This window comes from Heloderma suspectum, chromosome 10 (genome assembly GCF_057233095.1).
Source record: "Heloderma suspectum isolate Gila_16-S chromosome 10, 16-S_ref, whole genome shotgun sequence".
Classification (NCBI taxonomy): domain Eukaryota; kingdom Metazoa; phylum Chordata; class Lepidosauria; order Squamata; family Helodermatidae; genus Heloderma; species Heloderma suspectum.
Genome location: NC_139467.1, coordinates 35,076,072 through 35,102,192, shown reverse-complemented (window position 1 = coordinate 35,102,192; position 26,121 = coordinate 35,076,072). Strand labels below are relative to the sequence as shown.

General features: G+C 45.8%; 1 protein-coding gene across 1 annotated transcript in view; it reads left to right on the top strand.

Annotated features, from left to right (window-relative positions):
- Positions 1 to 26,121, top strand: part of GRHL3 (grainyhead like transcription factor 3) — a 114,308-nt gene that overhangs the window by 2,074 nt on the left and 86,113 nt on the right. The window contains exons 2-3 of the mRNA XM_084816355.1: positions 3,870 to 3,939; positions 6,136 to 6,190. Of these exons, the coding sequence (XP_084672481.1) occupies positions 3,870 to 3,939; positions 6,136 to 6,190 (125 nt within the window). The remainder of the gene's footprint in view (positions 1 to 3,869; positions 3,940 to 6,135; positions 6,191 to 26,121) is intronic.

Genomic DNA, 26,121 nt, shown 5'->3' with positions numbered 1-26,121 from the left:
CTGACATCCCTAAACTCAGCATTTGGTCATGTCCATGGGTTCCAGACTTCAGGCAGTCATTGACTGCAAAGGATTTTCATCCAGGTATTAAAGGCGATCCTTAAGTTTGAAATGATGTTGGTTTCTTCCATCACTTATGAGCCACCAACGATTGGGGGGCGGTATGCCACTGGCTGTACTTCCTGAATGGTTAGTGCCCCACTTTTGTCAAACCCCTTGAATAACAGCTGAAATTCCTGACTTCGCTCCCATCTGGGTGTGTTTCCTTTCAACTTCAGTGTGGTGGTGTACAGAGGCCAACTGCCAAAACAGTTATCCTTGTTCCAATATTTCTGGCCCTGACTGTATATCAAAGAATTACTGTCATTTAAACAGAAAGAAAATATGTCTCAACATAGTGGGGAAACCTGTGAACAGGTGAGCACTGTGCCTGCTGCTCACCCAGCTGTCCAGGTGCGAAGAGTGGAAGGGCAACTTCAAGGCCTCTTCTCTGCTTTCTCTTCTTAGGGTTCTTTATCTTTAAACCAGAGTTGGACTGGCTCTTCATGAAGAGGCTATCTTCAAACAGGATGCCTTCAAATCGAGGACAGTCCACTGGCAGCCCTTCGAATCGAGGACGGACCTCTGTAAAAGAGGGCATGGGGCCACCCTTCCCCCCAACAGAGCTCCTCTCTGCCAGCAGAGGGATTTCTTCTGCCCCACTCTGCCACTTCTTAGGGAACATGTCTCTTTATTATCTTTGCCTTTCCCCATTGGCACTATGAAGATTTTACAATAAAATCAGTAATGCTGGAATCAAATGATACAAAGCAATACAGATCTAAAAAAGAGAGCAGATAAAACCAGGCCAATAAAACAGGGCAACTGCCGCCATTTTATTTCCCTAGGGCAAATGGCAGGACTCCCCTACATAGGCCTGACCTCCAATATCTCTTTCAGGTACTGCTGCACTGCCTTGTGTCAGGGGGCCCTAGCCGGCCTCTTTCAGTCTACTCCAGTAGCCAACTCCAGACACAGACAAAGGATTCTTTTCAAGGCTTTATTCCTTTTACAACTTAATAACTCTATCACCAGCAACTAAGCTATGAACAGCAGAGTAACCTATGCCCCAGGTTAGAAACAGTTGGTCCCCGTTTGAACGAGAATCACTTAAAGACCCTGAACTTATGAGCTAGGGAGAGTCCCTACCCTTTTCCCTTGGGTCCTCTGGACGCGACCGTTGCTTGTGCGCCAAATGGGTGCTATGCCTCCTTTCCGCACCCTCCATAGCTCGTCGCTCTTTGCGTCTGCGTCGAGCATCTAGCAAGCCCTCCTCCCGCGTTCTTTCACTCCCAGGACCGCTATCTATCTCTGGAATGTCGGCAGGAGGAATCTCTGACACCTGCAGGGCCTGGGAGGGATGAGCGCGCTCCTCTCCCATGGATGGCTGTTCCTCCTCAGAATCAGAACTGCTCTGAGGTTCTATGGGCTCAGTGTCCACCCTGACACCTTGGTCAGTAGTGGGAGAACACAGACCATTTCCCTGGGAACATGTGAAGACGCAAGCTTTTTCTGGCATCATACCAACACTTCATGGCTGTACCTGGCCACTCCCCCCCTCCTCACTGCAGCCAAGAGGAATGTTGTGGACTGTGGAACGGGGTGTGTGTGTGTGTGTGTGTGTGTGTGGTTTAGTTCCTAGAACAGAATACAGTATTAACAAGCAGAATACAGCAGCCGCCCCCTCCAGATGTTGTCATCCCATGGAGCTGATTGGTGGGAGATTCAGGACAGATAAAAGGAACAGGAAGTCCTTCTTCACAAAGCACATAGTTAAAATATGGAATTTGCTACCACAAGACGTAGTGATGGCCGCCAATATAGATGGCTTTAAAAGGGGGTTAGACAACCCCCTTTTAAAGCCATCCAAAGACTATTAATGGCTACTAGTCCTGATGGCCACATGCTACCTTTTCAGCCTAGAGGCTGGATTCTATTTCTGGGAATCTCTCAGGGGCTGCATTTCAGTGGTGGGAGGGGCCAAAGGCAAAAGGGGCAAGACCAAAGTCAAGGGGACAGGACCAAAATACCAAAAATGCCAGGATGTTTTAGCTGAAAGCTCTTCCTGCCCAGTAACTAAGCCTTAGGAGAGGAATTTCAGGCTTTGAGAAGGTGGGGAAAATCTGTGCAAAAGCCAGGAGACCACCCAATGACTGATGGTTGGGGGAAAGTTTTTTTGCCAGGAGCATCACTCCCCCCTGCATATAGAGGTGGCCAGATGCAAAGCAAGATGGGGCTCCTGCAGCTTTAATAGTTATGTAGAAAAGGTAATTTTAGCAGGTGGTATGCATTGATGCTTTCTAACTGTGGTGCTGGAGAAGACTCTTAGGAATCCCCTGGACTGCAAGGAGGTCAAATCAGTCAATCCTAAAGGAAATCAACCCTGAGTGCTCATTGGAAGGACAGATACTGAAGCTGAAGCTCCAATATTTTGGCCACCTAACGCGAAGAGAAAACTCCCTGGAAAAGACCCTGATGCTGGGAAAGACTGAAGGCAAAAGGAGAAGGGGACGACAGAGGATGAGATGGCTAGATAGCATCACCGATGCAATGAATATGGACTTGAGCACACTCTGGGAGAGAGCGCAGGACAGGAAGGCCTGACGTGCTATGGTCCATGGGGTCACGAAGAGTCGGACACGACTGAACAACTGAACAACAACAACAATGCATGACATACCAAGCTGCAGTTAGGGATGAATGAAATCCCTCTTACCTGGCTCTGCCGGGTTCCGCTGGGGGGGGGGGAGGCGCTCCGTCCCTCCCCCCAGAATCCTGGCCGGACGGCTCCGCTCCACGGAGATTCCGCGGAGCCGCTGGCCGGCTCCGCCAGCAGCCGGACATCCGGCCACTGGCTAGCAGGGACGCAAATGGCGGCGGCTGTAGCCGCTGCCATTTGCGTCCCTGTAGTCAGCCGTGATAGGCTACGTAAAGACTTACGTAGCCTATCATGTCTGGCTTTAAAAAAAAACAAAAAACACGAGTATGCAAATGGAGGCGGCTATGGCCGCCGCCATTTGCGTTCCTTATTTTTGGCCGTCTTAGTCTATGTAAATATTTAAGTAGACTAAGACGGCAAAAATAAGGGGGAATGCAAATAGTGTCCGCTACGCTATTTGCGTTCCCCTTATTTTCGCCGTCTTAGTCTACGTAAATATTTACGTAGACTAAGACGGCCAAAAATAAGGAAAACAAATGGCGGTGGCCATAGCCGCCGCCATTTGCGTACACTTTTTTTTTTAGTTTTAAACCCAGCCGTGATAGGCTACGTAAATCTTTATGTAGCCTATCATGTCGTCGTTGTTGTTTTTAACAAGACTGGAAATGGTGGCGGCGGCCAGTCGGAAGACCAACCGCCGCAGCTGCTGCCGCCAAAGCCACCGCCGGAGCTGCCGCTGCCCGGAAGATCTACCCCAGGTAAGTCTCATTCCAGGGGGATCCGTGGGGGGGCGGGGGGGCAGGCCGTTCCTCCACAGATTTCGGGGGGCCGAATGCACTGGCATTCGGCCTCACCGAGATCCATGGCGGAATTCTCTGCCATCCCTAGCTGCAGTGACAGGAGAAACCTAGGCTTGCTTTTTTCTTTTTCCGGCTAGTGGGCATCCCTGGAAGCACTAATATGAGCAAGCAAGTTGGTTCCCTGCGAACATAGTTCACAGAGAAAAATCAAATGTAACAAAAGGTTTAACTTAACTGAAGTTGTAGAGACTTTTCAATGTTATTTTGTTAAATTTAACAGCTGGAGACTTCCTTTCTGAGCAATAATTATACTTTGACTGGGTTACTTTTAACTGTAGGTGTCTCTTAATCCCTTCATGATTTGTTTACAGGCCTTATGTTACTGGCATAGCATTGTTCTTTGGTTGCAGCTGCGTTTATAAAGGTTTACAGAGACTTTTTGTGCGTTCGTATTTCATTTTGCGCCAATTTGCAATTAATTATGTTTGTTTAATTATACTTGACTTTTTTGATATTAAAAATAAAACGTTATAGTACATTGTTATAGAAGATAGCCTAATTCTTTTTTTTTTAAGCTTTAAGGACATAAGTAAACTCCTGTTTTTGAATTATAGGAAAAACTGTTGTTGTTTGTGGAATCTGCGTGTCAAGAGCTTTCCAATGAAGTGTGTTTCATGAGAATTGGTCAACGGGAAGGCAGTCAAAAAGGGGTGACCAACTAACTCGCAACTTTGAATATATAAGATACAATTACAGGCACTTCAGTTTCATGGTGGTTGTGGGGATAGACCACAAGCACAATTTGATATTTCTCAAATTAAACTTCACCCCCAACTCAAATGGCGGTAATTAAAGTTTACAACAAATTCCCCCCTCCCCTAAAGGTGATGCATAAAAGGGTTAGGGAAAGGTTTGCAGGTGTCCAGGCTGAGGGGGTTAGGCTGCGTGTGGTCGCATGTGTGGTTGCTTTTGTTACAAGCTGAATAGAAAGGTTAGTCCCCTAAATTAGCACTAATGTGAGGTCATTTCATTTAACTTCAATAGGAGGTCTTTTGGAGGGGGAGGAAAATAAAAATCAGAATAGAGCAATAGGGGAGCAAGGCCCAGCCAAAGATGGGCATGCTGGAGAGGTGTTTTCTGTGTCTGTCTTCAGCAAGGGCAAAATTAAGTGACTGCTTGTCACAGAAGTAAAAAAAAATAAAATGAAGCTACGTAAAGCAACTGTGGACACACCTAGATTCACCTGCTGGGATTATTGTTCTTCTAAGCGGATGCAAGGACACCTACTGCTTACCTTATCACTTGTTTTAATATAATTTTATTATCAATTGCAAACTGCCCTGGGTGTTTTATACCGAAGGGTTTCACAGAAGTGCGTGCATGCGTGATACTGCATTCCAGCCTTCCCCATGCCCTCCAGATGTATATGTGACAAACCGCAAAAAGCTTCTATATTTCTAATAAAGCATTTGGCAAAAAAGGGATACATGTATATTATTTAATTTTTATCAAATGCTTCGGCTTCCAGCTTCATCAGTGACAGGGTGGAAGCTGAAACGTTGGATAAAAATTAAATAATATACATTTTATTCCTATTTGTTTTTTAAAATAATTTCTTAATGGTTGTATACAACTTACTGTACACTGTGTTTAGTACTAATTCAATGTATTATGTGCAACTGATACGAATAATAAGAATCGTAGTGTCACCTAGTAGCATTACGTTCCACTTACACATTGGGGAGGAGGACTAAGTGGAGAATGTGTAACAGGTGCCCATTCAAAGATGGCGCCCACCCACTCTGTAGTAGTTGGGACTGCCGCTGATGCCACTGAAGCTGTCTCCTCCCCCAGCTTCCAGCGGCCAATCAGGGGCCAGGGTATCAGGACTTGTGGCTCATGATGGACGGAAGTTCTGCCTGCTGGCCCCTGAACTACAATTCCCAAACAGCATTGTTGAAATGCGCATGCCCCAAAACACTGGGGGAGCTATATTTTTTTTCCTGTCATTCACAGAGAAAGTTTGTAATTAGAGGCCCAAATGTGATTCAAGCAGAAGGGGGGGTGTTATTGCACTATTTCTCCATCCTCTCCATCTGTCCCCCCCCCCGTTTAAACAGGGGTAGGCAACTTGTGGCCCTCCAGATGTTTTGGCTTACATTTCCCATCAGCCCTAGCCAGCATAGCCAATGGTGAGGGATCCTGGGAGTTGTACTTCAAAACATCTAGAGGGTCGCTAGTTGCCTGCTACTGAACTATAGATTGTAACCCCTTGGGTCAGGGACCTGTCTCGTTTTTTGGTTTGGCTTGTGCTGTATAGAGTCATTTGTGCAGATGCCGTATAAATAGAATATAAGTGTATTTACACTTACCCTCCGTTTTTTATTGACAATAAAGCAAATCGGGTACAAAGTGGATGACACAAGTGTTTGCGTTGAATATTTAACAGTGGTTCAATATTTCCCAGTAGCTTCCGATTCTGCAATGGCATTGCGGGGGCGTGGGGGGGGGTGTTCCTGGCCTTTAACAGCAGCACTGCAACACAAGTTTAACAGATGAAAACGCTTTATCCAGCAGATGCTGATGAAGGGCTTGGGGAAAGCTTCGCCTGGTGATTTTCCCCCTGTTGTGCTGCAGTTAAAGTCAGAAGAGTTCCACCAGGAAAAAGTGGACAACCATATTATAAAAGATGGTATGTAGCTCCTTCCCTGTCCACTTGCTTTTTCACATTTTTAAAAGTGTGTTATTAAAGTACAGGGTACTTTAATAGCACGTTCCTGCAAATATCTGCAAGCTGATTCATTTCCTTCCTAGCTGATGCAGTACTGTAACCAGGGTTGGGTGATAGGGGCACCTGCCTCAGGTACAGCGTGGACAAAGGTGCAGAATTGGGCCCAAAGGTCATGCGGCACTATCGACGTGTGTTAAAATACTGTTTTCTTTTCCAGCTTGAAATAATTAGACAGGTTTTTGTTCTGAGGTAGTAGATGAAAAGCTAGTAGATTTTGGTGGCTTAGTGGGGGGCACAACCTGCTTGTTGGCTCTGTGTCTGCAGCCTAACACAGTCAAGCACATTTGACTTAACTGGAATGCAGTACCTCCCAGAATACCGCTGGCAGAAGAATGTCAGAAACTTGTGACCCTGGCCAGTGAAAACGTACGATTTCATCAGGAGCATCCCTTAAATGTCCTCAAAAGAAGAAAAAGGACACATTATTATTATTATTATTATTATTATTATTATTATTAAATTTATTAATCGCCCATCTGGCTGGTCACCCAGCCACTCTGGGCGATGTACAACATACAATAAAACAGTTTAAAACAATAAAATTCTACAGTAAAAACATTTTCTAAAATACCCTAACCCAGCCTGCCTGAACAACCACGTTTTTAACGCATGACGGAAGCTCATTACCACCCGGCTTGTTAACTTCCAAGAAGCGCCTGGTTGGCTGCTTTTGAAAACAGGATGCTGGACTCAGTGGAGTCCTTGGCCGCCTACCCCAGCCTTCTCCAACACGGCGCCCTCCATGTTTTGGACTACAACCCCCAGCATTCCTGACCATTGGCCATGCTGGCTGGGACTGATGGGAGCTGGGAGTCCAAAACATCTGGAGGACACCAGGTTGGGGAAGGATGGTCAACGCTGATGGACGAGCAGCAGTTCTCTAAGGCAGTGGTAGGGAGGTGGGGAACCTGTGACCCTCCAGATGTTGCTGGACTCCAACTCCTAGCACCCCTGATGCTGTCTGAGGCTGATGGGAGCTGGAGTCCAACAACACTTGGGGATCCATAGGTTTCCCTCCTCTGCCCAGGTGGTAACTTTCCCGGGGACCTTCCCAACCCTATGTGGAGAAGCCGGGGATCGGACTTGGGACCTTTTGCATGCAAAGCAGGTGTTCTGCCACTGAAGCTACGGCCCTTGCCCATGAAGTGCCCGCAAAAGCTCCACATAGGAAACTGCCTTTCGCCAAGCCAGAGTTTTGGTCCATCTAGCTCACCCCTGACTGCACCGAATGGCAGTGGCTCTCCAGAGTTTCAGACGGGGGTATTTCCCAGGCCTAACTGGTGATGCTGGGATTGAACCTGGGAATGTTTGCAAGGAAAGTATGTGCTGTTCCCTGCCACCATGAGAACTACAGAGTTGCTGCTTCTTTTTTTTAACTTTGAGAAACGGGGAAAGCAGGCAGAGCCAGAGAAGAGGTGGGGGAACAGACAAAAACAGGAGCTATGCTGCGCTCTCCGTAAGACTGAAACTTTCAGCGAGCTGATAGCAATTGACGGATGCGATGCAACTTAACAGCTTCCATGCAGTAGGATACAGCTGTTACCCAAATCCTTTTCTTTATGGAGCTGTTCTCTTGCAAATGCTGCTATCGCAGACTGTACTTGCTTATTACATCAGCTGTTCATCTAAGAAGGAGAGGCCAGCTGGGATGGCGTAAGAAAGAATGAACTGTGATCATGAAAACATGATAATAGGTTCACATTTTTAGTATCACATGATGGCTGCAGGACATTGGGCAGATGACAGTAAGATGAGCTATTTCATCATAGTGCCTTGTCGTGTCACTTTGCCTTTTGTCTCCTTCATATTTGTGAGTGTGCAGTTCAGTCTGTTTTGAAGGCATAAAAAAGGGTCTGAGTAGGGCCTCCAGGAGTAGGGCCTTTGGTGTAGTGGCCCCTACTCTGTAGAATACCCTTCCAGCTGAGATCAGGCATGCACCTACCGTTACTTTGTTTTCAGCATTTGCTGAAGACTTTTCTTCTCAGGCCACCATTTCCTGACTGATGAGTAAATTTCAGCCACTGTTTTATTGATCTATTTGCTTTTACTGGAGCATAGGCTATTGGGCAGTATAGAGATGTAATAAATAAATAAACAAACCTTTTATATTTTTTTGTTTCTGATTTATTATACACCACTCCAATATCTCTCGATGTGGAGCAGTTTATACATTTTATAATGAGTAAATGAATAATAGACCCAGGTCCATTTAGTGCAGCAGCTAGCCAGACAGCTCTGACAATCCCATAAGCAAAGCGTGACTGTGATGGACACCCCCTGCAGTTCCCAGCATCTCCATCTCAGTACATGGAGATTCCATTTAGCTGTCATGACTAATAGTGATTGGTGGACCTTTCCTCTTCCATGTCCTACATTTCAGTACAAAAAACAATCAAAGGCACATGTATAGGATAAGGAACACCTGGCTTAACAGCAGAAAGGATGTAGGTGCCTTAGGGCCCAATCCTATGTATGTTTAGACAGGAAAAAGTCCTACAACACCCAGCATTCCTCAACCAGCCTTGTAGGACTTTTTTTCTGTCTAAACACGCATAGGATTGCACCCTTGGTGGATGATCACAGCATGAACATGAGCCAGCAGTGTGATGTGACTGCAAAAAAAGCGAATGCAGTCTTTGGCAGCATTATAACAAAAGCATAGTGTCCAGATCATGAGATGTAATCGTTCCACTCTGTTCTGCACTGGTCAGGCTGTGTCCAGAGTGCCATTCCAGGTGCCACACTTTGAGAAGGACAAAGACAAACTGGAGGGTGTCCAGAGACAGACAACTAGAGATATGGGGCAGGGGGGGACTAGATAAAAATCCCAGAAAAAGTCAGGAAAAAATATCCATGCACACACAATTTTCTAAAAATCCCTGGGGGAAAATGGAAAAAAAAATGGGGGGAGGGAGGAGCTTTGAATGTTTCTGTTTATCGCCATTGTTCTGCTCCCCCCCCCCCAGGGCTTCACATCTCTAAGGGCAACCAGGATGGTGAGGGGTCTGGAAACCAAGTCCTAAAGGGCTGGGTAGCTTTTGTGCAGTTTTTCCCCATTTGAAAGGTTGAAACGCCTCTCCTAGGGCTGAGTTACTGGCAATAACAGCTTTAAGCCAAAGTATGCTGGCCTTTTGGTCCTGCTCCTTCACCTTTGACCTTTTACCTCTGGCCCCACCCACCACTGGAATGCGGCCCCTGAGAGCTTCCCTGAAACAGAATTTGGCCCTTGGGCTGCACCCCTAGTATAGACTACACTGGGGGGGGGGCTCACTTGAGATTTGGTCCCCTTATGCATGTGTGCTGCACCGATCAGGATCATGCGGTTAACCCATGGAAACTTCACCTCCCGAGGAAGCCTGCTCTGAATACCAGATGCTGCAGGAGACACTTCTTTCACACCCTGCCTATGAGCTTCTCAGGAGTAACAGGTGACTGCTTTCAGAAGCAAGCTGCTGGACTCAGTGGACCACCTTGATCTGATCCAGTGAAGCAGTTCTTCGATGAACATTTATTTATTTAAAATATTTCTATAGGAACATAGGAAGCTGGCTTAAACTAAGTCATACCATTGCTCAGCCCAGCATTGCCTACACTGACTGGTGTGTCCAGGTTTTCAGGCAGGATTCTTTTCCAGGGGCAGCCTGCCCATAGAGGCACACTAGGTAGCCACCTAGGATGCCAAGATAAGCAGGGCGCCAAATCCAAGGGGAAAAATACATGCGCATACAGAGGAAATATGACTGAGGCTGTGGAGGTGAGCGAGGCAACACGAGATATCCTCCTGTTCCGCTGCTGCTCCCAGTTGGAGGCAGGGAGTGAGAGGCTCCCCTGAGAGAAGCCGCCTCCTTTGCCCTCGGAGGGCCGAGCCTGGGGGCTGGTGGCTTGTTGGCTGTGTCGCCCTGAGGAGGATGGGACCGGGACCCTTCTTCCAGGGACCTCCCGGGGGTGATGTAAATTCTGGAGCAGGTTATAAAGCAATCCATCTGTAAGCACCTTGAAAACAATGCAGTGATTACTCGAAGCCAACATGGATTTGTCAAAAATAAATCCTGCCAGACGAATCTGATCTCATTTTTTGATCAAGTAACCTCCCTTGTGGAGTGTGGGAATTAGGGATATCAGAGAATTCTGCCACGGATCTCGGTGAGGCCGAATGCCAGTGCATTCGGCCCCCCGAAATCCATGGTGGAACAAAGCCCCCCTGCCCCCCACCCCGCGAAAGGCGTGCAAAACGGGACACCTACCTGCAGCCGTTCGCACTGACTTGCGAATGGTGGCCACGGCCGTGGCTGCCATTCGCTTCATCACTGTAGCCATGATAGGCTACGTAAATACTTATGTAGCCTATCACGGCTAACGCAGGGACGCCATTTGCATCCCTGCAGTAGCCGTGATAGGCTGCGTAAGTATTTACGTAGCCTATCACGGCAAAAAAAAGGGAACACAAATGGCGGCGGCTACAGCGGCCACCATTTGCGTCCCCTTTTTTTTGGCCGTGATAGCCTACGTAAATATTTACATAGCCTATTACGGCAAAAGAGACAGGTGCAAATGGTGGCGGCTATGGCTGCCGCCATTTGCGTCCCTGCAGGCTGCCCAGCGGCCGGATGTCCGGCTGCGGGCGGCCCCGGCCAGTGGCTCTGCGGAATCTCCGCAGAGCGGAGCCGGCCAGAGAGAATTTCGGGGGGACGGACGGAGCGCCTCCCCCCCACCGCAAATGTCACCCTTCGAAAAGGTAACTGACTTTCATACTTCCCTAGTGGGAATGCTGTGGACATAATATACCTCGATTTCAGCAAAGCCTTCAACAAAGTGCCCCATGATATCCTGATTACCAAACTAACTCAAAGTGGGCTAGATGAAACAACGATACGGTGGATCCACAGTTAGCTACAGAATCGGAATCAAAGAGTGCTTATCAATGGGATCTTCTCAAACAGGGGAGAGGTAACAAGCAAGGTACCACAGGGCTCAGTCCTGGGCCCAGTGCTCTTCAACATTTTTATTAATGACTTGGAGGAGGAGGAGCAGGGAATGCTGGCCAAATTTACAGATGACACAAAACTAGGTGGGATAGCTAATACTTTGAAAGACAGAAACAAAATTCAAAGTGATCTTGATAGACTGGAGTGCTGGGCAGAAAATAACAGAATGAAATTTAATAGATATAAATGCCAAGTTCTGCACCTAGGACAAAGAAACTAAATGGATAGTTACAAGATCGGGGATACGTGGCTCAACCACACTACAAGCGAGAAGGATCTTGGAATTGTTGTAGATCACAAGCTAAATATGAGCCAACAATGTGATGTGGCTGCAAAAAAGGCAAATGCTCTTTTGGGCTGCATTAATAGAAGCATAGCTTCCGAATCCTGTAAAGTACTAGTTCCCCTCTACTCAGCACTGGTTAGGCCTCACCTTGAGTACTGTGTCCAGTTCTGGGCACCACACTTTAAGAAAGATGGAGACAAACTGGAGAGGGTCCAGAGGAGGGCAACGAGGATGATCAGGGGACTGGAAACAAAGCCCTACGAGGAGAGACTGAAAGAACTGGGCATGTTGAGCCTTGAGAAGGGAAGACTGAGGGGAGATAGGATAGTGCTCTTCAAGTACTTGAAAGGTTGTCACAGAGAAGAAGGCCAGGATCTCTTCTCGATCATTCCAGAATGCAGGACATGGAATAATGGGCTCAAGTTACAGGAAGCCAAATTCCGGCTGAACATCAGGAGAAACTTCCTGACCATTAGAGCAATACGACAATGGAACACCCTTCCCTAGGGCGGTGGTGGGCTGTCCCACACTGGAGGCGTTCAAGGACACCTCCAGTGGACAGCCATCTGTCAGGGATGCTCTGACTTGGATTCCTGCATTGAGCAGGGGGTTGGACTCGATGGTCTTGTAGGCCCCTTCCAACCCTACTATTCTATGATTCTATGTGGAGGGGCTTCTCTTCCTTCACAGAGTGGACAGCCAAGCTCGTCTCCTCTGTTGTTCTATTAGACCCTCTGTGCTGACACAGAGTTTAGTAAAAAATAAATAAATTGGGGTGCCTTTTATTATAAATAATATTTCTGCTTCCGAAGATGCAGGGGAGGGTGCCTCTTCATTAAACAGAAAATAGGTGCAAAATGCTTCCGAGTTTACCAAAAACCTCAGCCTAGATCTGCCCTTGGGGCTGGGAGGTTGGGGTGCCGGTTGCGTGTTTCGCCTAGGGCACCCATTGCCGGCAGCTTATCTAGGGCTGCCCCTGTTCCTTCCTCACCCTACCCAGAGATGCCAGCGATCAGACCCGGGACCTCCTGCAAGTAAAGCATGTGCTCTACCCACTGAGCTACGGTTCCTCCCTCTATACCATCCTTCATTATCAGGGCGTTGTACAAAATGCATTAAGACACCAATTAAAACGAAATGTACAGATAAAAGCAATGACAAAGAAAATCTACCAAGCTAGGTATTAAAAGCAGCTAATGCCTGGGTGTACAGATAAGTATAGTGGAAGCCTTGCCAGCTGTTCTGATTTCCAAACTTTCTCCAGATATGACTCCCAAGCTGTTCCATGTCACCATGAGGAGTAGAAACTTGGTGTGTGTGTTTTACGGAGGGGCAGGAAATGAAAGTATTGAACTCGTGCCTAATAACACACGTGTGGCCCATGAATGGCTCTCTCACCAGCTGTGTCATTTCTCAGCTGCAAAGACAGAATATAGTTCCACAAATTCTTCCCCTGCTGCCTAATGCGTTAACAACAGAGGGGATGAATGATGTCACACTGAACAACACCGATGCAAATGAATTAATCCTGACTCTGGATGTGTAAAGGAAGCTGAAACCGAGGTCTTCCTGGATTGATTCCTAGTATCACAGTTAGGGAAATGTCAGCTTGCCAGCGTCTCAGACAGGCTGGAACCTCAAGATGCCTTTGGCATCGGGAAGGGGATTTCACAGCTACCCAGCAGTAGGTTGAACATATAAATCCGCTACCTATCAGGTCAGATGAGCATGGTAATGGCTGTTCCAGGAGGTAAAGCTGCGATCACCACTATGTATTTATTTGCAGCATTTTAACCCCACTCTTCAGCCAAGAAAAGAAAGGTTCTCAGCGGTGGAGGCTGGTGGCTCTGATGTCAGTGGATTCAGTGACTCCATTCCGGGTTTCAGCCAGAACCATTCAGAACTCTAAAGGAGCTACCCAAGGGAGCGAAAAAGAGGAAGAGGAGGAAGAAGAAGAAGAGGAGGAAGATCTAGGTGCCCAGGCCTAGAGGTATCTTGCAGTGGAGGCTAGTGGCTTCTGCACCTTGGATCACTCCTTTAGAGTTCTGACTGGTTCTGACTGAAACCTCGAGCAGATTCACCACCCCACTGGCATCAGAGCCACCAGCCTCCAATGGCTCTCAAAGCGTCTTACACAGATTCATAAAACACTCCCTGCCCTCAGGCTTCCAATCTGAAAGACATGACACAAACGGAAGAGACTGGGAAGGAGAAGGCGGGTGGGGAGCAAAACTCAGGCAACAGCTCTTGGTTTCAAACCTCTTATCTCTGTTCTCTTTTTAATTTCTTCCCAATTAGTCCCAGGGCTGAATTTCCCAAGTGAAAGGTGCCAAGGCTCCTTCCTGCCAAGAAAACTTCCCCTCTGGACCAGAAGGTCCTGAGCTCCGCTGCGGTATTGTGCTTGTGTGGTTTACTCAGCAGCAATGGGGAAAGCACTTTGTGTGCTCTCAGAGGTCCTCTTGTCTCACTTACGTCACACATTCCAGCAGCGGTCTCTTGCACCGAAGATAAACCAATCCCTATGAATTATGTTTCAGTCAAAACCGGACTTGATTCCCATGGCAGGGACACATAATTTATTCTGCCTGGAATCAGGGAGGCATGCGTCACAGCAGAAGGTGGAACATATAAATCTGTCTTAGTATCAGGTCAGATTAGCATGGTAGCGTCTACTCCATTGTCTACCTGAGCTGGTGGCACCCTCCAGATGTGTTGGACTACAACTCCCATCATGCCAGTCAGCATGTCCGTTGACAGAGGATTCATGTGATCACCTGTACACATTTGAGCCATCATGCATTAAAGCGTTGTGCAATCAGAGAACAGGGCACCAGTGGTACAACAAGGAGATTTTGGACCCTGAACTTAATGGTCTGGGGGGGGGGGGGCCGGGGGTTGTGCTTTAGATGGCCACGTGTCTTACATGTCTTGCTTCATTTGTGAAGCACACGCCTAACTTTCCTTCCCTGCATTCTGTGCTTTACAACTGCTTCTATGGTCCTGATACGTTAGAGCAACCCGCCCCCCCCCCCACAAAAACCCCTGTTCACCAACCCTGATTTTAAAACTAAAGAAATACTCGGAGCATGTGCAGTTTGCAGTTCAATATAATTTAAGCCATTGTGACTGCAGGAGGAAAATAGACGTTGCTTCTGTTGCCCTGCAGCTAAACACATTCACTTGGGAATAAACGCCATTTTGTTGCAGGAATGGATAATATAGTTTAAAAGTAAAAGTAATAAAAATGAGTGTCTGTAACCGTGGCCCTCCTCCTCTGCATTCCATCCTCACGGGATGTATTGATTGATTTGTTACATTTGTCTCCTGCCTTTCTTCCAAGAAGCCCAAGGTGCGGTACATGATCCTCCTCTCTATGCTACCCTCACAACAACCCTGTCAGGTAGGTTACGCTGAAAGTCGGTGATTGGCCCAAAGTCACCTGGTGAGTTCCATGGCCCTCGGGAGACTAGAACCCTGATCTCCCTCGCCTCAGTCCAATGCTCCAACTGCTTTACCGCACTGGCTGCTGAAGCCTGCAATGGGGTGGCGCAGGCATGGCCCGTGGCAGGACATGGATTCAGGGAGAGTCGCTCTCTTGCATCTGCATCCTTATTTATTTATTTTATTTATTGCATTTATACCCCGCCTTTTTTCCTCTTTAAGGAACCCAAGGCGGCTTACATTATCCTCCTCCTCTCCATTTTATCCTCACAACAACCACCCTGTGAGGTGGGTTGGGCTGAGAGTCTGTGACTGGCCCAAAGTCACCCAGTGAGCTTCCGTGGCCGAGTGGGGACTAGAACCCGGATCTCCCGGCTCCCAGTCCAACACTCTCACCACTATGCCACACTGGCTCCTTGGGTTTTTGTGACCCACATAAGGATGGGAGAGAGTTCTCTGGGGACCAGGAGGATTGATTGCTCTGAATTCCTCCCCTCTGCATCTCAGTGCATGTCTCCTGCAGGCAAGAAATGCCCCGCCATCCTCTTTCCCCTTGCCCTTTTGCTGAACCAATGCAAGCAGACAGAAAGGCAGATAAGGGCAGCGGTGTGACCCCTCTGGTCACCAGCCTTTCTGTCTCCTATTGAGAGATCAAACAAAGTGAGTAGACATCAACATCACCATAACCATATAGCCAGACCCTTCCGTTGCCCTCTGGTATCTCCCATCCCATCTCCAAACCCTCTCATCCCAGTGTCCACACTGTCCCTGGAGGCTGTGAATAGCCATCCAAGGCACTGTGCAAGAGCCTAAGCATAGCTGGCTGGGGATGCTGGTAGTTGTAGTCCATCACATCTGGAGAGCACCAGGTTGGGGAAAGCTAAACTGGGTGTTCCCTGTCTAGTTACTTGCAAATTGCCAGATACACCCTTGGCAGTATAGCTAAAGTAGTAACAGAATCAGGGAGGCAGGTAATTAACTCACATAATATTAAGGAAACAGAACGGGCACTGGGTGAAGGATTAAGAGCAACATAGAAAACCCACACTGCCTAAAAAGAAGATTATGACCCAGTTCACATGATATGGAAGGTTATCTGGGTAAACGAATCCACAATTAGCTGAAGTGCAAGTGGGGCGCATGCAGCCACAATTTTGAATATGCGATGCCCAATCAGGGAGATTCAGGGTTGCGCCGTGTTGTGCAAACCCAGCCATCTGGGTTAATCAATCCACACTTAAACCTCGGTAGTAGTAGGGTTAAGTGTGGGTTGTTTAACCCTCAATTAACCCATGATGGATGGGTTTGCACGACTCACAGCAACCCTCCATCACCTGGTTGGAGATCGCATACTCAAAGCACACACCACAGCTAATAATTCGTTAACCCATGATAAGCCACTATGTTGTGCAAACCAGCCCAACATCCTTTATTCCTAACACATTTCAAGGGCAGCTAAAGAGTCATATTTTCCCCTGCTGTGGTGAGATGTGTTGTATTTCTGTTTAGATGATAGTATTTCTAAGTCTGCATCTATACATATAAATTAGCACATGCAAATTTTACACAAGTTTGTGCTCTCTTGTGTGGTGGTGAATGTGGCCAAACTAAATATTCCTGACACCTCCCTCTGCCATGTCCAGTATCCTGAACCCTGAATACTAAGTCCTGTGTAGGGATTACATTGTAGGCACATTTCATTCTGTGTACACACATACAACAGGCCATTAGTATGAGTGGATATTCTTGGGAGCACATTTAGGAGTGGGGAAATTGCAGAATATTGTTATGTCAATTGTATTAGATATTACACAGAGGGGAAGGGTGGATTCAATTGTGGGTTTCTACTTTTGATGTGAGCCACACATTTATCTCAGAATCTAGTTTGGTCCTAGATTGTGTAGACACACAAAAGAAAAAAATATATATAGAAAGAAAGAGACATTGCAAGCAACCCTGAGCTAAGTTCACACCAAAATAGCTGTTTATCTGGCAGAATTCAAAAAGACAACATTCTTTTAGTAACATTTGTAGACACAAAAGGAAGAAAACATTACAGAAAGAGCAACCCTGAGCTAAGTTCACATTAAAACACCTGTTTATCCCACAGAATGTAAAAGGAAAAGAAAACATTCCTTGTGCAATATTTGGAAGACAGGGGAACTAAAAAAAAACAGCACAGGTCGCCTTTAGCAAGTGTTACTGCTGGCCCTAAGGGGGTGGGGATTTTCCCTCCTGGTGGAAAATGCCTATTACAGGACAACACAACTGTGATTACAAAACAAGATGCTGCTGCAGCAGCATGACAAGAAAGCAACTGGCATTCATTACCTCTATTTTTTCCCCCCAAGGGAAGCATCCTATCCTGTTGATGAACATGTTAAGCATTACCTTTCTGACCAAAGCCCCAAAGCAAATGTCCTTGAGGAGAAGCCCAGAAACGTTGTGTGAAGGGATATCCTTCCCTTGTAGCTTGTTCTGATATTCAGACTATACTGCTTCTGGACCTGGAGGTAGAGTGGCTATGTCTCCTCTTTTACAGAGGACTGTCCTCTATTTGAAGGGCTATCTTTTCCAAGTCTGGGGTTTGGAGATAAACAACCCTAAGAACTGTTGCCTGTTATCTGGACAGCAGACTGAACAGGCAGGCACACAGGTCACCTGGTCACAGTCATCTGCACTATGCTGAAATGGACTGTATTTCTTTTTAAATTATAACTAGTGTAAAGCCCTTGTCGCCATGGACACTAGGAGTCCTGCTCCTTTCCTGCTTTTTTGCCCCTTAGTCCCCTCACCACAGAGGGGCTCATGAAGAATGCAAATGTGGCTTATGCATAGTGAATCCTCTGTGTTAAATTTGCATATGGTGCAGCCCCACCCACTCCCTCGTATGCAATGATTGGCTGCTGCCATCTCCTTCCCCTTCCCAGCCAGGGGCAACAGCCTAACCACACAGCTGAACCTGAGCCCTGCTTTCATTCCACACTGATTGGCTGAGCAGGGCTGTCTGTCATCCTCACTGGCAGAGGGGCTGCCCTTGCTTGTTTGGTGTGGAGGAAATTAATTGATATTAAAGCTTGAGCTTTGAACTTTTTCTAACTTTCAAAATTTTCTGCACATTTAAAATGCTCAAGCTTCAATTTAAAACAAAAATAAGCAAAGTCAGTCTGGTAGATCTTGAATAATAAGCCTTACACTTCTATATACTTCTATAATAAGTATTTCTAAATGTGCCTCTGTATCTATAAATTAGCATATGCACACTGTATGCAAATCGCTGTCATGTTTGGGTCTCTCTTTTGGTGATGGATTTCCTCTTTGGGGGCGATTCTTATGTGGCCACTCTACTTGGTGTTTCCATTCCACGACCATAGCCTTATCGTCCGTGGATCCATCTGGCCATCACCTCATCTAGTAGCAGTTAAGTTAATTGTGCACTGTATGAAGAAATTCTTTTGACAAATATGGGATAATCCCATCTGTGTCACCCTGAGATCCTTGAAGGAAGGGTGGGATACAAATCTAATCAGTAAACCAAAAAAGGATAGTGATGCCTGCCATCCAGGTACTAAATATTGATGGGGAGCAGTTCTTATAGTTCTTTATCTTTAAACTGGACTGAACAGCCTTCAAGTAGAACAGCGGTGGACAGAAACTAGATCTCCAGATGTTTTGGACTTCAGCTCCCGAAGTCCAAAATGTCTGGAGATCTACCTTCTGCCCACCCCTGAGACAGAGGACTTTCCTCTGACAGCTGTTGAAACAGAGGACTGTGTTCTGTAAAGTATTACACATGTCCACCCTATTCTTGGTACCATAGGCCCCAAACCTAGATGGTAAGTGGTTTAGACTTATTTGGGATAAGGAAAGCAGCACAGCATCAGCAGAAGACACCACAATAAGAGATTTTTTGTGGAGGAAAGTTCAGGGGAGTGGGATTCAGCAACTCAGAGGTCAGTAGCCAGTTCATTAAGAAATCAATTAAAAAGTAAAAGGGTTAAAAGACAGCATCATCAGACACCTCTGGTGGTAAAAATCAGGTCTGAGAACTCCCCCCCCACACACACACACGGCTAATTTTGCTAGACATTTGGCTATACAAGCAGCTAATGAGAAGTAATAAACGTTGGTCCGTAAATGTTTTATTTAATTTGGACCATAGCATTTCCCTTGGAACAAACTCAAAAGCTGACTTAAGACCAATGAAAGCGCAGAAAAGCTCACCACCAAGAACTGAGGTATATTTATCTCCTCCAGGTGAACTAATAGACGGCAACAGCCAAGAATGGAGTGACCTGTTCTGAAGCCGAACTGTTATTTCCCGATTATATTGTTGTCCTCGATCCAAGTCAGTTTTCAAGCTTTTAGAAACCTGGCATAGGCTAACAAATAGGTCAATAATGAGTTGTCCTATCTTCTTTCTTTCTTTCTTTCTTTCTTTCTTTCTTTCTTTCTTTCTTTCTATAGTAGCTTTGCTCCAAATATCAGGGATACATTCCGCTCTATTAATAAAAGTAAAAACAACCAAAAGTAAAAGTGGCCAACATCTTGGGTTAGATTCTAACAAATCAGTTGGTATAGAACCAGGGTCTGGGGTGTTAGCAAATTTGCATCCAGCAATTAATAGTGCAATCCTACATGTGTTTACTCAGAAGTAAGTCTCAATGAATTCAATGGGATTTACTCCTAGGTAAGTGTGTATAGGTTTGCAGCCTAAATCAATAATTTATTCAAAAGTTACTGGTTACCATTCTGAAGCATTAATAGATGGTTGGGTGTTGGTGTGTAAAAAAAAAGTTGGCAGAGGACAAATGTCAGGAAAATGGCTTTTCCTAACCTGTGTAAGATAGAGGTACAACAGGCAACCTAAACTATGGCCTTCCTGACTATGGGAGATCCATTTAGCCCCCTCTTTCTTGACATTTGTTGTTGTTCAGTCATTCAGTCGTGTCTGACTCTTTGTGACCCCATGGACCATAGCACGCCAGGCCTTCCTGTCCTCCGCTCTCTCCCGGAGTGTGCTCAAGTCCATATTCATTGCATTGGTAATGCTGTCTAGCCATCTCATCCTCTGCTGTCCCCTTCTCCTTTTGCTTTCAATCTTCCCCTGCATCAGGGTCTTTTCCAGGGAGTTTTCTCTTTGCATTAGGTGGCCAAAATATCTGAGCTTCAGCTTCAGTATCTGTCCTTCCAATGAGCACTCAGGGTTGATTTCCTTTAGGATTGACTGATTTGACCTCCATGCAGTCCAGGGGACTCGTAAGAGTCTTCTCCAGCACCACAGTTCGAAAGCATCAATTCTTCGGCGCTCAGCCTTCCTTATAGTCCAGCTCTCACAGCCATACATTACTACTGGGAAAACCATAGCTTTGATTAGACGGACCTTTGTCGGCAAGGTGATGTCTCTGCTTCTTACTATGCTGTCTAGGTTGGCCATAGCTTTCCTCCCAAGGAGCAAGCGTCTTTTAATTTCATGGCTACAGCCACCGTCTGCGGTGATCTTGGAGCCCAAGAAAGTAAAATCTGTCACTGCTTCCATTTCTTCCCCTTCTATATGCCAGGAAGTGATGGGGCCAGATGCCATGATTTTAGTTTTTTTAATGTTGAGTTTCAAACCAGCTTTTGCACTCTCCTCTTTCACCCTCAACAAGAGGCTCTTTAGATCCTCTTAGGGATGTACGAAAGGTACTTACCTTTTCCGAATTATGTTTATGGTTGGGGGGGAGGCGTTCCGTCCCTCCCCCCGGAATCCTCGCCGGGGGGGGAGGCACTCCGTTCCTCCCCCGCCCCGGAATCCTGGCCGGCCGGCTGTGCTCCGCAGTGATTCTGCGGAGCCGCCGGCCGGCTCCGCCAGCAGCCGGACATCCAGCCACTGGCTAGCAGGGACTCAAATGGCGGCGGCCATAGCCGCTGCCATTTGCGTCCCTGCAGTCAGCCGTGATAGGCTACGTAAATGTTTACGTAGCCTATCACAGCTGACTTAAAAATAAAATAAAATGCGCATACGCAAATGGCGGCGGCCATGGGCGCCACCATTTGCATTCCTTATTTTGGCACGTCTTAGTCTACGTAAACATTTGCTACGTAAACACTATTTGCGTTCCCCTTATTTTCGCCGTCTTAGTCTACATAAATGTTTACGTAGAATAGGACGTGCCAAAATAAGGAACACAAATGGTGGCGCCCATGGCCGCCGCCATTTGCGTATGCGCATTTTATTTTTTAAAAAATAAAAATTAAAAAAAATTTTTTACGTACGCCATTTGCATACGCGCGCTTTTTTTTTTTTTAAGTCAGCCGTGATAGGCTATGTAAAGATTTACATAGCCTATCATGGGTTTTTTTCAAAACCTAGCCATGATAGGCTACGTAAATCTTTACGTAGCCTATCACGTGTTTTTTTTTTTTTTTTTAATGGAAATGGCGGCGGCGTCAGCCAGTCAGAAGACCGGCCGCTGCAGCTGCCACTGCCGAACCGCCACCGGAGCCGCTGCTGGAGCCGCCGCCGATAGGAAGATCCACCCAAGGTAAGTCTCGTCCCGGGGGGGCGGGCAGCGGGCCGTTCCGCCACCAATTTCGGGGGGCCGAATGCGCTGGCATTCGGCCTCCCCGAGATCTGTGGCGGAACTTTCGTACATCCCTAGATCCTCTTCGCTTTCTCCCATTAGGGTGGTATCGTCTGCATATCTGAGGTTGTTGATAATTCTCCCAGCAGTCTTAATTCCGACCTGTGATTCATCCAACCCAGTGTTTCTCATGATGTACTCTGCATATAAATTAAATAAGCAGGGCGACAATATACAGCCTTGTCGTACTCCTTTCCCAATTTGGAACTAATCGGTTGTTCCATGTCCGGTTCTTACTGTTGCTTCTTGACCCTCGTACAGGTTTCTCAGGAGACAGGTAAGGTGGTCTGGTACTTTAAGAATTTAAAGTTCTTTAAGAACTTCATCACTTTAAGAATTTGCCACAGTTTGTTATGATCCACACAATCAAAGGCTTTAGCGTAGTCAATGAAGCATAAATAGATGTTTTTCTGGAATTCTCTTGCTTTCTCCATGATCCAGCGAATGTTGGCAATTTGATCTCTAGTTCCTCTGCCTCTTCGAAACCCCGCTTGTACTTCCGGTAGTTCTCGGTTCACATACTGCTGAAGCCTAGCTTGTAGGATTTTGAGCATCACCTTGCTGGCATGTGAAATGAGCGCAATTGTACGGTAGTTTGAACACTCTTTGGCGTTGCCCTTCTTTGGAATTGGAATGTAAACTGACCTTTTCCAGTCTTGTGGCCATTGTTGAGTGTTCCAAATGTGTTGGCATATTGAGTGCAGCACTTTAACAGCATCACCTTTTAGGATCTTAAATAGCTCAGCTGGAATACTGTCATCTCCGCTAGCTTTGTTGTTAGTAATGCTTCCTAAGGCCCACTTGACTTCACTCTCGAGGATGTCCGGCTCAAGTTCAGTGACCGCACTATCATGGCTATCAGGGACATTCAGGTCTTTCCTGTATAGTTCTTCTGTGTATTCTTTCCACCTCTTCTTAATCTCATCTGCTTCTGTTAGGTCCTTGCCTTCTTTGTCCTTTATCATGCCCGTCTTTGCACAAAACGTTCCCTTGAGATCTCCGATTTTCTTGAAGAGATCTCTAGTCTTTCCCATTCTATTGTTTTCTTCGATTTCTTTTCATTGTTCATTTAAGAAGGCCTTCTTGTCGCTCCTTGCTATTCTCTGGAAATCTGCATTCAGTTGGGTATATCTTCCCCTTTCTCCCTTGTTTTTCGCTTCCCTTCTTTCCTCAGCTACTTGTAAAGCCTCATCAGACAGCCACTTTGCTTTCTTGCAGTTCTTTTTCTTTGAGATGGATTTAGTTGCTGCCTCCTGAACAATGTTATGGACCTCTGTCCATAGTTCCTTAGGCACTCTGTCTATCAGGTCTGATCCCTTAAATCTATCCCACACCTCCACTGTATATTCATAAGGTATATGATTTAGGTCATACCTGAACGGTTTAGTGGTTTTCCCGACGTTCTTCAATTTAAGCCGAAATTTTGCAATAAGAAGCTCATGATCTGAGCCACAGTCAGCTCCAGATCTTGTTTTTACTGACTGTATAGAGTTTCTCCATCTTTGGCTGCAAAGGACATAATCAATCTGATTTCAATATTGACCATCTGGTGATGTCCATGTGTAGAGTCGTCTCTTGTGCTGTTGGAAAAGAGTGTTTGCTATGATCAGCGTGTTCTCTTTGCAAAACTCTATTAGCCTTTGTCCTGCTTCATTTTGTACACCAAGGCCATGCTTGCCTGTTATCCCGGTGATTTCTTGACTTCCTACTTTAGCGTTCCAATCCCCTATGATGAAGAGGACATCTTTTTTTGGTGTTAGTTCTAGAATGTTTTATCTGGGCAGAAACCAGGTCCAGTTGTTTTAATGACTTGGTCTCTTGACTTGTTTCAACTTGCTGTAAACTATTTCTTCTTGTTGTGTTATTGCTGGGTTGATTTTGATGGATTATTTTTGTATATTTTTAAATTGTTGTAAGATGTTCTAAGTATGGTCATGGCACTAGACGGGTGGCCTCTTTTACAGATGACAGTCCTCTGTCGGAAGGGCTGCCAGAGGTCTGTCCTCTATTTGAAGATAAAGTACCATCAGAACTGTTGCCCATCACAGTTACCAGCAGACTGAACAAGCAGACTGATCACAGTTGTCCACACTATGGTGAGTTTATATTTATGGTGAGTTAAATTTATACTTAAATTATAGTAATTATTTCAAAATTAGCATCTATAGTTAAATTAGCATATGCAAACTTTATGCAGATTAGTATCCTTTCTGGCATCTTTTTTGGTGATGCATTTCCTATTTTTTGGCAATTCATAAATGGTCACCCTAATAGAAGGGCAAAATATAAAATCATTATAATCGCCATCACATTTAACTCATTGAAATAAATGGGACAAAGTTTATCTAAAGGCTGGTCTATGACATGACAGAATCTTGAAGTAGGAGAGTGGATTGTATGACTTCATAGCAAAGGTTGGGAATACCAGTTTTGTAGCTCTCTACATTTTAAAAAGAAAAATCCTTGAAGGTAAAATCTAACCCATCAGGGAAGAAGGTTCTAATCTAGCGCCTGCTCCTGGCATGCTACTTTTCTACTTGCAGGAAGGGATTCTTACCCCCAAGGTACGGGAGCAATAAAAAATGTGACCCTCCATCTGCAGTCCAAAATGGTACCATGCATTTTAACAACTATGCCAATGAGATTTAAGGGCAACTCATTCTCTCTCGATTGAGCCCAGTGTAAAATACTTGCTTCTTGTAAAATGGCTCAAATGAGAAAGGCACTTGCTTAAGTTGGCCACTTATGAACTGCCAAAAAAGAGAACAAAAGAGGGCACTGATCTGCATAAAATTTGCATGTGCTTATTTATATGTATAGATGCACATTTAGAAATAATCATTGCAACTTATACATTCCATCTCACCCTAGTGCGGAAGACTGTGGCCAGGTGACTTGTGTGCCTGACTGTTCAGTCTGCTGTCCAGGTGCTACCTGTGGATGGGCAGCAGTTCTGATGGTTCTTTATCTTCAACCGGACTTGGACAGGGCAGCCCTTCAAATAGAGGACTGTCCTCTGTAACAAAGGACACATGGCCATCCTATGCTTGCCGCCCTACTGCCTTCCTATCTCATAGGCACAAAGTTAAAACCATTTCATTCTCTCCAGCTTTTGGAGAGTAAGCAATCCTGTCATCATGCTGTCATGTTTTGACTGCCTATTTTGCTGCTGGTTGCTGCTTTGTGTGTGTGGTTTGCTAAATCATATGGATATTATTTATTTTGTTTTACCTTGGATGGTTCACCACTTTGGAGACCCTGTGGGGTATAAAGGCAGGCTGCAAATGTTCAAAATGAACAGGAAGACATAAATATAATTACACTGACCCTGTGAATTTCTTCCAAATTGTCCGCCTGATTTTGATCTATTCTGTAATTACTGGCCTAAAACGAACCTGGAATGGACTTCCCAGTAATAAGTACACCCAGGCTATCCAGACATATTTCTGCTTGAGATGGGAGATCAGGGCAACGGCTTTGAATGTAAAGCACCCTCCAGCCAAACGCATTATGCCAGAATAAATATATTAGTCTTTAAGGTGCTTTTTTTTTATTTGCATTTGACAAATGTTGCATTTGTCAAAGAGTATTTCCACACACCCCTTTTTGATGGCTGGCACACAACAAAGGGAAGAAGGCATAAGGGTGCGAAGAAGGAATGGTCCCAATTTGCATGCTTGAGAAAGGTTTTGTAAGAAGCTCTTGGCTTCTTCTTCTCAGGAGTGGCTGAGATTTCAGCAACCTATTTTGTGTTTCCTGATCCACTCAAATAGTAACCATCCAGCTGATAAGCATTGATGATGAGTCAAATGAAAACTTTTGCAGGGATTCCCCAGTTGCCATCTTCCCTATGGGAGAGGTGGAAAAGATGATTCAGGGCCAATTCACAGGAGAATTCTGCATGTGACTAGATGCCCTTCCTTCCTTTCTTTCTTAACCCAACTGTACTGTGAATGTGGCTAATAACAAATCACTATAATTATTATCGTCATCAGTATTGCACACGGCTGTCAATGAACATGGCTCTTACAGAACTATAGCATATATACACACATACGTACAAATATATACCCAAACTGTCTGTCCCCAAGTTGCTTACAGTCTAAATGTTGACAATGGGGGAGACAGGGAAGAGGTAACAAGAAAGATAAATGTGAGCAAATGCGGTTGTATGGATTAAGGCTCATCTACACTACAAACTTAAGATAGCTCTTAAGTGAACCAAGATAGCTCTATGATTGTAAGATAGCTTAGGCTTTGCATACAGAAGGTCCCAGATTCAATCCCCAGCAACTCTGGGTAAGTGAAGTCTGGTAAAGAGACTCCTGCCTGAAACTCTAGAGAGCCACTGGTGGTCAGTACCGATCAGTCTTTCCAAACCTGGTGTCATCTAGACACATTGGGCTACAACTCCCATTATCCCCAGTCAGCATGCAGTCCAATATCTGTGGGGGACACTGGTTTGGGGCAGTCTGGTGTAGGCAATACTGTGTT